This window comes from Phoenix dactylifera, chromosome 4 (genome assembly GCF_051530095.1).
Source record: "Phoenix dactylifera cultivar Ajwa chromosome 4, Ajwa_hap1_PhDact_Kaust_v1.1, whole genome shotgun sequence".
Lineage (NCBI taxonomy): Eukaryota > Viridiplantae > Streptophyta > Magnoliopsida > Arecales > Arecaceae > Phoenix > Phoenix dactylifera.
Genome location: NC_143193.1, coordinates 5,899,682 through 5,912,863, shown reverse-complemented (window position 1 = coordinate 5,912,863; position 13,182 = coordinate 5,899,682). Strand labels below are relative to the sequence as shown.

The following is a 13,182-nucleotide window of genomic DNA, read 5'->3' as shown; positions in this document are numbered from 1 at the left end:
ATTTACTAAATACTATTTTCAAAAATTCGGCATCTTAATACCAAACCCCATACTAATGTCACAACAGAAAATCTCATGGAGAAAACTCAAAACCCTAGCGTTTCTCCTCAACCTGGCAGCTAACAGTGAGAAAGAAGCACAGTGACCCATGCTATAAGAGCTTTTTCTGATAAGTTTCTTTAAGTTCATATGGAACAAAATTTTCAGCTTTAGGTGCAGAATCGACTGATCCACTTTCGAATGAATAGAGGTTGGGGTACATAAGACAATGAAGCTTATTAAAATTTCCATAAGAAACCTATAGCTGCAGCATGAATCCACAGATGAAGTGCGAAAACTAGTCACCTTCAACGTCGAATAAAATGCCCAAATGCAGATCCAATGACCACGAATTAATCAGGAAATGCTCCAAGCAATATGCAGAAAATTTTTTAGGTGTCCTGTTAGGTGTCATAACATGACAATCCTCTCCTCTTTGTCCAAGCATTACTTCTAACCCTCAATCATATATCTTTCTCCTCATCCTTTAGCAAGTTGGTGAGAAAAATCCAACCATGTAAAGTTTATGACAAGTTACCAAACGCAGGATCCAGGCGAGTTTATTTATTGGGTTATCAAATCCAAATGTGAAACCCTGCATAATACGACAAACCTAGGGCAAAAAGATATAACAAAACATTACCAGATTGCTGGTCTGTGCAGAACACTTACTCACGCAGAAATACCAAATGCTATAACACAAACGGTTGCAGTTTCAAACCGCAATAAACAATGGGGTATAGCCACCATAAAACGTAAAGAATCTGAGAGTCAAAGAAGAAAAAACAAATAGCGATGCCAGTTAGGGCATTTGGTCATTCTAAAAAAATAAGCAGCAGCAGCCACCTCACCGCTTCAATGATAAATATAATGCAACTGGAAACTAGTAACAGATTTTGTGCTCAGCAGTTATTCTGGAACTGCTAAGCTCAAAAAAGAAAAACTGAGGATTGGATCAAATTGTTGACCTTAAAAAAATTAAAAATCAGTAGTCACCACGTAAAAAGCAACAAGCAGGGTACAGCATCAGAAGACACCCCAAACATCATGATTGAATCTATAGTTTTTGACCACTTCAGATGCTTTTTACACCAGGAGCATAAATACTTGAGCATAAGCAAATCATTTTTGGTTAAATAAGATCCATTCACCGAACAAAAATTCATGCATAACTAATGAATTTTCTCTATAACTGAAAATATTTTGGCTGCTCGCTGCTACACACAAGGGTATGCAACGTCAAACGACATGTAAGAGTCGTGGATGTCCATGGGGAATTATAGATCATGTGCAACCAGATATTGTAAATGGGAATAGATACACTGATTCCCAAAGGATTCGCTGAAGCTACAAGTAGATTTGGCATATCCTCCAATCGTAATCATAATCATCTAGCCTCTTCCCAACTATTTGGGGTTGGCATGTTCTAGGATGTAAAATAGCCAATGATGGCATATCTTAGGAGAGATTGACAAATATTGAAACAAAAGGTTTTAAATCATAATTTGGCTGAATGTTCTCACCTAACATGCTCAATGATGGAACTAATTCATATTTTTGCACATTTTTTGATGAAATCACCTCATGTTTAAAATCTGACATGATTAGGGCACCCAAAAGAACAGAAAATTTTGAGCAAAAAATGACTATTGACAGAAAAACGACATAAGAAACCAACTTCTACCGCCATTCAAACACTGGCTGTCACTGAACAGCTAGAAGGATACATAAGTCTCTGCCTGCATACTAGTAATATGCTCAATCCTACCCATCCATGAAATAACCCTATGCAAACAAATGAAAAATAGCCAGAAAAAGCAATGCTTTTGGACCAGTGTAGCACACATCAAGGAATGTTGACTGCCGAGCAAATTTTAGGCACTACCTGGAGATGAATTGTTGACATATCAGCATCTTACCCTCTCTCTATCCAAGTGAAGCAGATCCTAGTTTAAAACGGAAAAAAGCAAAAAGGGGAAAAAAGACAAGGAAAAACAGAATTTGTTAAGGCCATATTTCAGAACACAGATTTCTGTGTAATCAAATGAATGGGTTACTAAGAGCAACAAAATTCACTCTATTATTAAATAGCTCTGTTCTGCTTCAAAGATGTTCATCTTCTCTGAAAGTTTGAAAAACAACATGAACAGAAATATTCATTACTATAATTACTATAATTATTACTATTATTTATCATTGCTACATTTTCATAAGAACCGAACATGGTGAGGTTGAACAGTAGCTAAGAAACAATTACTTGCAATCTGAATGTAGGAAACCTGAGTTTTCAAAAAATTTGATAACAAAAGAAAACTTATAGTTGTTTAATTGATACATATGTCAAATATATTTCGATTACCTCTTTCATGTTTCTGTAATCATTCTAATATAGCTGAAACACGTTACGTTCTTGAACTTAAATAGATGAGAAGACTAAACTTTCCAAATAGGGAAAAGTTCATCAGGTTTCCAGAAGAAAAGTCTGGAAAATCTTTGTTGACAGTCATCAAGCTTTATTTGCATACCTTTCCTGCATTAGAGGCAAAACTTAGACAACTTGCGCTGAGAAATGCTCCAATGGTAATCCACTTTAACACCTGCACATGTTTTTGGTACGACAGCAACCATTATACTGGTGCAGCTATATGAGAACATTAGTGCAAATTTTAGAATGGCTTACAATGAAGCCAACCTTTTATCCAGCCAACCAACAAAATATGAAGCAAGACAAGGGGGTCAGAAAGGAGGCTTATCATATGAAGTTACATCTTGAAATACGAATCGAGAAGTCCAGGAAGATGTTCTACCAACCCTCAAGGATGTGATTGCTCAGACAACCAACAATTAAATCATGCTGATCACTTACATTGGACTTTTAATACAGCAGCCTGTTACCCAAAAATAAAAAGGGGGGAACAAAAGAAAGAAAGGGAAAAAAGGAGAAACTGGAATCACCATATATGGAAGTGCAAAGACACTCAATAAAAAGAGGGGGAATAAACTCCCTGCAAATTCAACAAATAGTTCTATAGACTATGCCAAAAAGTGATGCACCTCAAAAGTAATGCTTCATCCATCCACCGCCTAACATTCAATAAGTCTACAGCAGAAAATCCCTGCATTTTGTTCAGATATTAAACTGCTAGCCCCAGATATCAAATCTTTTAAGGCATCAGACAGTATTTGGATATGGAAAAAGAAATGACGGGGGAATAACTGTAGACAACAAATGCCTTTGAAAGTAAAAACAAACTTCAGTACCTAATAAAGGAATATAACCAGAAACTAGAACAATTTCACCAACCAGGTTATGCCAATTGTCATGTAATATGCATTGGAACAAATTCAATACAGTCGTCCAACAATATAAAACCATTACTGCAGACAGGAAACAAGCATATCTTGATTGTACTACTAGCTCCAATATGCTCCAAGAAATGTTCCAGGTCTTCGCCAACCTGCAAGGGCAAACGCGCAGATTGAAGCACTAAACATTGCATCATTATCAGCTTACCAGGAGAATAATTCTTAATAGAATAAGAAAAACTTCGCTTCTAAAGTTGAATCCTTCATCCTTCAGGTTTCCTATAATAGATTTTGATATATCATGATGAGCTGTCTCATGGCAACTTGAGCTGTCTTCCACAAAACACATCCTCAACTCCTGCAAACAAAACATTAGATCAGAAAGGAACTAGCTATGGACAATAATCTGCACCTATAGAGACCAGCACTCAGGATCATACTGTGATGTTGAATTTGTTGAATCATCCAATGAAGGAGAATTAACAGTCATCTTGGTCAAGGATTCTGGAATATCATCAGCATAAGCTCCATCCACAAGACAAGAGCCCTGCACTACAGAACTCTCATGAGCAACAAACTTTGAGAAGTACCCAGCAATTTCATTTTTGCGTGATCCTTCTGACTCAGAGTCAACAAATTTATGCTCAGGAACAACCTTTGGTAGCAAATTTTCTTCTGTGTCAGCCGAATCATGTTTGATATACTCTTGATTAGTAAAGTCAGCAAACTTATTTGAACCCACATTTGAATTTTCGGGACTCATGCTGCGAGTGCTCAATACTGAGATATAGGTACTAGGGCCATCTCTTCTCGATCCTGCAAATTCATAGTTAATGCATTCCATTTTCTTGATGTTTGGATCTGTTTTGCCAGGTGGAGTATCACTGTCAAGGTATATTGATCCATTACCATTGTCATCCTGATACTTGATCATCATATCAGCAGCATCTGGTCGATGATGTCTTTTATTCTCAACAGAATCATAAGTTTCCATCTTCCCTGACTCCATCTCTAAATTTTTCATTTCACTATTATCTTTTGTACCTATTATAAGTTTTGCATGCTCCTCTGATGCTGGGCTTGTCTTGAGGGTCTTCAAATTATCAACATTACAATCTTTGTTCAGTCCATCAAAACAACAACCAATATGATCTTGTTTGGTGTCCATAGAGTCACTGCTCTCCAAATGCCTGTTATCTCGTTCAAACATTTTATCTACCTTAGGATTCTCTGATTCTTTTTGCACTCTACCATCAGTAGAATACGGCTTTACTTCTGGAGAATCATTGATGTTTTCCGGCCTTCTATCTGCAGTTTCCGACTGTTTGATGACATCATATTTTTCCCGAGGCTTTTCATGGTGGTCTTTTGGTTTCTCCAGTTTGTGCTTATCTAGTTTATCCTTGGAGGACTTTTCTCCCGACTGCCGTGAACTTCTGTGAGATCTCAAACTTGAGTGATGTGAAGCCCTGTCATCCCTCAATTGTTTAGATTCTCCAGTTGCAGATCCCCTTTCCCTAGAAGCAGATTCACTTCTGCCATGTTTCTTATAGCTTGTTCCTGACTTCTCATGCCTGCTGAAATCTTGATTTTCAGCGTGATTATTATCATCATTTGTGGAACTTCTGTGTGATTTTGATGTTGTAGAAGAAAACCTCTTATCTTCACTCATCTTAAAGTCGTCCACGATGAGATTTTGATCATCAGTTTTCTCAGAACTTTCATCATCCAATTTAGACTTTTTATGTTTGCCAATGCCTTTCTCATTCTTCAAGGCTTCATCCACATTTACCAAAGAGCCCCTCTTATGACTGACTGCAGAATAATCAGGCTTAACTTCCTTTGGTTCCCTAGAATCTTTTGCATCTTTACTAGATGTGTTTCTTCCATCAGATCTTTTACCATCCTCCTTCCTCCTTTCAGATTTTTTTGTATCTTCTTTTTCGTAATGATGCCTTTTCTCTGCTGATCTTGATCTGGAGTGCCTACTGTGGCGAGAGGACCGATGGTCACGTACAGGAGATGTTCTGCTTCCTCTGTGATGCCTTGGTGACCTTGAACCAGCTCGAGATGATTTCTTTGTTCTGGGACTTAAACTTTCTCTATGATTCTTTGGTGATGTTGAACTAGCTCGAGATGATTTTTTCAATCTAGGACTTGAGCTCCTACTTCGATGTCTTCTTGAATGAGAGGAATAATGATCACGAGATCTTTCTTGCCTTCCACTCCTGCTATAGCTGTCCCGATCATCTCTGTATGACCTTTCAGTGCCGTGATTTGAATGGTGTGATCTTATTGGGGATCTCGACCTTCGATCTCGGGAGTATTTTATTGGCGAGAAAGAGCGAGACCGCCTGCTTCTACGATACTTAATAGGTGACTTTGACCGAGACTTGGATCTTTGGCGAGAGGAAGATGGCGACCTGTTTAAAATCCCAAAACAAAGATCAAACATCAAAAAACAATTATTAGGATAAATGGAGACACCATAGTGGATGATACACCGAGACAGCAAGACTTCCACTTAAACAAAAATAAGAGTGGTATGATAAACAAAGCAATTGGTCAATAATCATAATACCGACACTGAACTTGACTAGCAAATGAAATCATAGGCTACCATTTTCTTGACTAGAACACAAATGAACTGTGCAACATGGATATGGATTCAAGATACTAATACGACACAATACAAGCACACTAATATGGAAAATCTTGAAAAAGGATACAACATGACTACAATATGTGCATACATATATCCATATGATATGGCTAGGATACATGTATGCATGCAAGTCTACGTATATGTATGTATGTATGCATGCATGTAAGTCTACATATATGTATGTATGTGTGTATGTATGTATGCATGTAAGTCTACGTATATGTATGTATGTGTGTCTGTATGTATGCATGTAAGTCTACGTATATGTATGTGTGTGTGTATGTATGCATGTAAGTCTATGTATATGTATGTGTGTGTGTATGTATGCATGTATGTCTACATATATGTATGTGTGTGTATATATGTATGCATGTATGTCTATGTATATGTATGTGTAGTCTATGTATGTATATATGTATGTATGTATACATATATATAGATATATGCACGGTTCGCCATACCGGCCCAAACCGGTTGGTACAGAGTATACCGTACTGTACCAGTTCGATACCGGTACTCGGTACGAGAGACATACCGAACAAAAAGACCTGTAGCATGCCATACCGACACAGTATTTGTGTGGCACCAGTACCAAGAGAGCGAACCTTGGATATATATATATATATATATACATATGTATGTATATATATATATATATATATATATATATATATATATAAATATAAGCATCCCCAGAGCATCGTAGGCTATCAAAATAACAGTCCAATTTGCAGCAGCATTAACTTTTACAAGCTTATCGTTTGGCCAATATTCCATACTTTTGTATCTTAAAATTAATTTTATAGACTACAAAACTGACCCTCCTTACTTCCTTAGTTTTTGAGGTATCAAGGAAAAATCTAAAGTGTATCCAGAAAGTATACGGAGTACTTAAAAAAAAAAGGATACATAACACAAGTATCCAGCAGATAAGCATCTAATGAGTATCAATATCTGGCATGGATAAATTATGGACACGACATATTATTAGAAGTATCCATGCTTTCTAGCTAATGCGACTGGACAACATCATAAATCAGTGTTTCAGTTGCATGACCAAGCAAAAATTTGTCTTGTGTCTCATTCGAACACAAGAACCATTCCCCACATCTCATGGTCAGGTATATCGTAACAAAACAAGAACCAATTTATATTACCTGGATTTTCTGTTAACCACCTTATCCTCATCACCTACACCCTCTGCTTTCAATTTTTTGCTTATCTCAGCAGCTCTGGCTGAAGCCATCTCTGTTGCAGATTTCATTGTTGCTGCCCGAGCAGCAGCCTGCTGAGAGGCTATTGTTTGTTGCATCAACAATGCCTGTTGAAATTGCATCTGTTGCATAGCAACTGCTTGCTGCATCATTAATGGTAATGAAGGGTTCACAAGAGCAGATTTTGAAGGTAGGGACTTTGCCATTTCAACATTCAATGGACGGCCACCAACATCCATGTTGTTCAGTGCCAAAGCCGCAGTTGCTTCTTCTGGCTTAGAGTATTCTATGTAAGCAAAATGTTTTGAATCTGTGATGGTACAATCGACAACAGTACCACAATAACCAAATAGCTGTTTAAGTTGATCCACAGTAAGAAGGGGGCTAAGATTGCTGACTTGCAGGGTTTTCTTCAGAACATCAGCCTTTGCAGCCTTGTCAGGAGAGCCTGCATCATATATAAAAATTAGTGAGTGAACTCGCCTAAAAAATGACATAAAGCTAGTTTGCCTGGGGAAAAGGGGGAAAAGGTATGAATTTCCCAGGCAAACTATCTAGCATGAACAAACAAATTAGATTTCCACTTGCACAATTCTTACTACCACGACAAGACATATTAACCATTTCATGCATGTGATAACAGATGAAAAGGTCATGACACAAAATTTCCGATCTGCTCCAATAAGCATGTGCAATAAGCAGGATCAGGCATCTGTGTAATTTAATCTGATGAAAGACCAAGACAATCAGGATTCTATTAGATAACCATATCGATCATCCAGTAGAACAAGTATGAATATGTTACGTAGAAACACATACTTTAAAGGGCCATGCTTTTTAAGTTATGATGATGATAATGCTGGCATCTCCAACAAAATTACACACAATGTTTATATGCCAATTCTCATCCATGTTTTCAAGTGCCCCTCCAATAAAATGATATGCTTCCAAGTTACTAGCTCCACTCATTCAATTATTTCTCATCATCCAACATAAAATTCTAGCATATAACTTGATAGCAAGGAGAGAACAACAAGACCGATAACCAAAGGAACAAATATGTCTTCTTTGTGCAATATTTTTTTTTTTAACTTCTAGACATAAAAGAACAAGATTGGAGTCTTTTCCTCTTCATTACTAGAATCTATTCAAACTTCTAAACTTCCATAGGCATATTTGATTGACTGTGATCTTTGGAAGACTATTTACCATTTAAAATTATGCCATCTCAAACATCCACTTGTCAAGGTACTCAACTAGAAAGAGAGCTAATCCGAAGACACAAGGCAACTCTTCAACATTGAAATCAATATTTCAATTCCCAAGGATGATGCATCATTCTTTATGGTAATGTCCTTACAAATTATACAGTATATGATCCATTCCATGCTATCTAAAAGATTGTTCAGACTTGCAGATGCTCTTGTCAATCCACAGGATATCAGACTATGTGTCATAGGGCCTTCCTTATTAAAACAAGCTTTTGCAGTGCCAAATTCAGGCTCTCATATTTCATAAGGCAAAAATAAAGTTGGGAAGAAGATAAGATTTGGCCAACCAACTGCAAATTAAAGAAACAACATAAAACCACCCAAAAGAGTAGAAAAAATTCACCATCAAACAATTTTTCATGTCACAAAGAAACAAAAAAGGGGGAAAAAGTTCCATCCCACTAAGAAGAAAATTTACCATCAAACCACCTTTGATATCAAGAAGAATGTACTCAGTTCATACATTAAGAAACCACATTCATGTCTTAGATCTCAATTAAGATAATTTCTTGATATTCATGTCATTGGAGGCAGCTACAAGCAACAACTTGGAAGGACCCATCGCAAATACACCAATTATTGATAGTATAAGCATACATGTTTACAAGTCTCTCCCAGGGAAATAAGATAATTAAGTCACTTTACAAAAATGATTTTGTTAATTCGAAGATTCGTGCAAATTAGGCCTCAATAATTATCAAAATTGAACTCTTTTAGAAAGCAGCTAATGCACATTAAAGTTAAACCATGAAGACTTTACAACTGAAAATCAAGAATTAAACTATTGCATATCAAGTCCAAAGCAGTCAGAGGCTGTCAAAGTGCACATATCGTATCATATGCTGACACATGGCACACACCAGCATGCGAATATATGCAAGTATATAAATAGATTCATAGAAAGCATGGCTGGATACACTATTTAACTAATTTTAGATAAAGACCAACTTAAATGCTTCATACCAGCGAAAATACATGATTTTAATAGATAAACAAAATATAGAAATCAAAAATCTTAAAAAATCCTACAAAACTGTCCTGATTGTAGTTTACTGTATGCATTATATAGCTTCAAATAGTTTTCCATATAGAACAAGATTACAAAACTACTTTGAACATTAAAAAGAAAAACAACCTCAAAATTCATAATACAACAGAACATATGTAACTGTTTTGACAGTCTAACAGAACATTTCATGCATTTTAAACATTTTTTGGCACTACTGGAAGGTAATAAAGTTTACATTTCAGATGCTTATAAGGCTGAAGTGACTTGCATAAACAGCCTAGGTACGCATAGATTGTGATGACAATGGATGATAAGTCACTTGAAAGAAGAAGATTGACTTTTCAATGTCTATCTTAAAAAGTGTATCTGAAATATTGTTACTTTTTAAGGTTAATGTGTATTCTATACTAAAATATGTATTTGTGTTGAAGTGTATGTTTCAATTTTCTTTTCTTTTTTTCAAAAAAAATTTACTTTATTTATTTCAGATTTTCAACATAATTTTATCTAAATTTATGAATTCTATTTATGTTTAAATCTAAGTCAATCTATACATTATAACAAAGGATCACAAACATTTTTAAAATTTACTTCATAATAAGTAAGAGGAGATAAGCAAGATCAGCAACCAAGTCACTATAAGTCATAAGTTTATATATGCACATGTATATCTATACATGTGTGTATATATATAGACACACATACACATATACATATAAATATATATAGATATATATATGTGTGTGTATATGTGTACATACATACATATATACATATAGAAATGGGATCCCCAATAGCCGGAGATGAGATTTATATGAGAAAACATAAGTAAACGAACCTCCGCTTGAGCTTCCAAAGATAAAGGTACATGAACAGCCATTTGATCTCCATCAAAACATATATACATACGCACATACATACTTATGTATGTATGTATATATGTATTGTTAAGAACCTGACTGATCAGATTCTTCTGAGATCTAAAAAAAAGTATTTTGTCACATCTACAAGAGCCATGCCAATAATACAACACTTTGGATCCTTCTTGAAGCCCAAAGGAGGCCTGTTTTCCAATATCTTGTCTGCATGGGCCACGATTCCATAACATGCTCAAATATTGTTCATAACGTTAGCATAGCTTTTTGAATGGTTAAGGTATTCTTTACCAAATTAAAGCATCAAGCTTGCAGAATAATAGCGAGCAAAGTCTTGATTTGGTCAATTTGATAATTGCATGGGATGTTTGTGCATGAAGTAATCAAGACAACAGGTATTCAAGCACTATGTTTATGAATGAAAAAAGTCAGTTGGCTTTAGAAAGTCAACTCAGTCCTGTGTTTTAGGGGGGAAAACAGGCCTTTCCAGCTTAATCTTCTTTTTCTATGCTGTTAGATATTAAAGAATGTGATCACTTCTCAAGTTGTACAGACAAATGATAAGATTATATCTAAAGAATTGTCCCTTATTTATGATTTCAGCAAGTCAAAAAATGCAATAACTGTAGTTTAAAGTTTTAAAAAATAAACCTAAATCAATTAATGAGTATTGTACTTTCCCAGTTTTCAACCAATGTGATGATCACAATACAGTTACAGATACATTGATGCCACAAAATAGCAACAGATCAAATAGGATATTCTGAAATTGTAATAACAAAATTATAACATAACTTTCTTGAAAACATGCTTCTCAGTACCGATTCATATGGAATTAGCCCAACCTGGCGATCAAATTCTTGGTGGGATTAGCCCATTTAACACTATATATCATGCAAGTATGCTTATATGAACTACTTCACTAAATATGTCCAGTGGCAAAAAATTCCCTAGTTCATACTTGAAATGCACATGAAGATTTCGCCAGATGCAAGCTATATTGGCAAGCAACAGAGAAGGTACTAACAAAAATTTAATTGAACTACTTTAGTATGGCACTAGTGTTCTTCTAATATCAACAGAAGGGTCAAATAGTGAAATATAGTAAATATAAAAATTCAAAATTATCTAGAAACCAAGCATGGGCTGCTGGGATAGAAGGCAAACCAGGTGTATCTCCAGACGACTGTGCTTGCATTTGGGCAGCATGTGCCTGAAGGGCCTTTGCAGCAACAATTGCCTGAGCAGCAGCCATCGCAGCTGCCGAAGGGGCCATCGGGGCCTGACTTAAGGTCCCCATCGTGGTCGTCGCAGCCAGTGCCGACATTAACAAATTCTGCGGTGGGTGGTTGAACTTGCAATCGGTCTTAGTGCATTGACCGTAGAGGTACTCCCGACAGATCTCCCCCAATGAAGCTCCCATTCCTTGCAACACCACTCCACCAGAGGCACCGGGGATGACACCAGGGATCATCCCAAGAAGCCCCGGAAATGCCCCAGATACTGCCCCTGAGTAATTGGGCATGTTGGGCATTGTCTGGTTGACCATATTTGGAAACGGGCTCGCCGCGGCCGGCATGCCCGTGGTCCCTACTGTCGTACTGGTGCTGAAGAACACCGGGAACGGGCTCCCCATGATTGGCTTCCCGTCGCACTCCACATGGACCATGTAGTTCCCACGCTTGGGCACAACGTAGGTCACGGTATACGTCCCGTCCCCTTGATCCTTAACGATTCCCTCCTGATCGGACCCGCCGACCCCGACGCCAGGGGAGATCTTCACCTTGAGGTGGGCGCCACCGGAGGGGATCTTCCTGCCGTCGGAGTCCTTGGTGACTACGGTGAAGGTGGAGGGGGAGCAGGCGGTGCCTCCAGCGATGCCGGCGCCAGCGGCGGAGCACTTGGAGGGGTCGACGGGGCCGAGGGGCTTGCTGGCGAGGTTCTCGCCCTCGTCCCCGTCGCTGTCGGATGAGTCATCCTTCTCCTTGGGCTTCTCAACGTCCTTGAAGGTAGCCTCGAAGGCGGCCTTGGCGGCGGCAGCCTTCTCGGCCTCGCTCTTGAGTTTGGCCTCCTCCGCCTGCTTCATCCATATGGTTTTCACGACGACAACACCCCGATCCGCCATGAATCGGCCCTTCCTAGCAAAACCCTAGAGAGGGGTATAAAAAAACACACAAATTTTAGGGGGGCAATCAGCGAGAAATCGATCGAAAGGATATCCGATTTCGATCTCGTCTTCGAAGGGAAACTCTAGGCGTCGAGAGAGAGATGGAGATCGACTGAATCGAAATTAGGGGAATTTAGGGTTTCGCGTTGGCGGATTACGATGGGGAGAGGAGGAGGGAAAGGAGAATGAAAGAGAGGAGACGAACCTGGGCGGTGCAGCGGGGTTTGGGGTTGTTCCGTCGATCGGCGCTGTGGATTTGGGAAAGAGGATGGGTGCTACTGGTAACGGCGATAGCGGATTTATGAAGGGACCGCACGCGAGGTAACTCACAAGCCAAGCCCTCCAGTTCCCTCTCTCTCTCTTCCCTTGGGATGAAGCTTTTAGATTAGTGTGGCAATGAGTGGGTTGGATCAAATTAAAAGAATAAGGTGTAAAAGTTTCACTCATAACCTGTCTAAACTAGCACAGGTCGAAATCCATCAATTGAGATCTTTGGATTCGAGTCTACATGGTATCAAAGAACATAATCCCTCTTACCTTTTGATGCGGCCGCACCCTCACTTAAATCCACATGTTACTTCTCGCTTTGAGTTCTACCCCATGGGCTCTACATGTGAAAAAGGATGGAACCCTAGT

At 38.1% G+C, this 13,182-nt stretch overlaps 1 protein-coding gene across 33 annotated transcripts; it reads right to left on the bottom strand.

Annotated features, from left to right (window-relative positions):
- Positions 1-1,668: 1,668 nt before the first annotated feature.
- Positions 1,669-12,897, bottom strand: LOC103724343 (uncharacterized). 33 transcript variants are annotated; one of them, XM_088719708.2, is made up of 12 exons: positions 12,752-12,895; positions 11,547-12,528; positions 7,168-7,672; positions 4,255-5,768; positions 4,001-4,161; positions 3,786-3,892; positions 3,301-3,703; positions 3,094-3,155; positions 2,732-2,927; positions 2,565-2,636; positions 1,925-1,985; positions 1,669-1,824 (listed from the first exon to the last, which is right to left on the bottom strand). In XM_088719708.2, the coding sequence occupies exons 2-7, from the start codon at positions 12,502-12,504 to the stop codon at positions 3,697-3,699; spliced, it is 3,252 nt and encodes a 1,083-aa protein (XP_088575834.2). In that variant the 5' UTR covers positions 12,505-12,528; positions 12,752-12,895; the 3' UTR covers positions 1,669-1,824; positions 1,925-1,985; positions 2,565-2,636; positions 2,732-2,927; positions 3,094-3,155; positions 3,301-3,696. The 33 variants fall into 33 exon arrangements, with proteins under 33 accessions (XP_088575834.2, XP_088575826.2, XP_088575828.2 ...); XM_088719700.2 differs by having other exon boundaries at positions 2,806-2,927; positions 4,001-5,768; XM_088719702.2 differs by having other exon boundaries at positions 2,806-2,927; positions 3,344-3,703; positions 4,001-5,768.
- Positions 12,898-13,182: the final 285 nt, after the last annotated feature.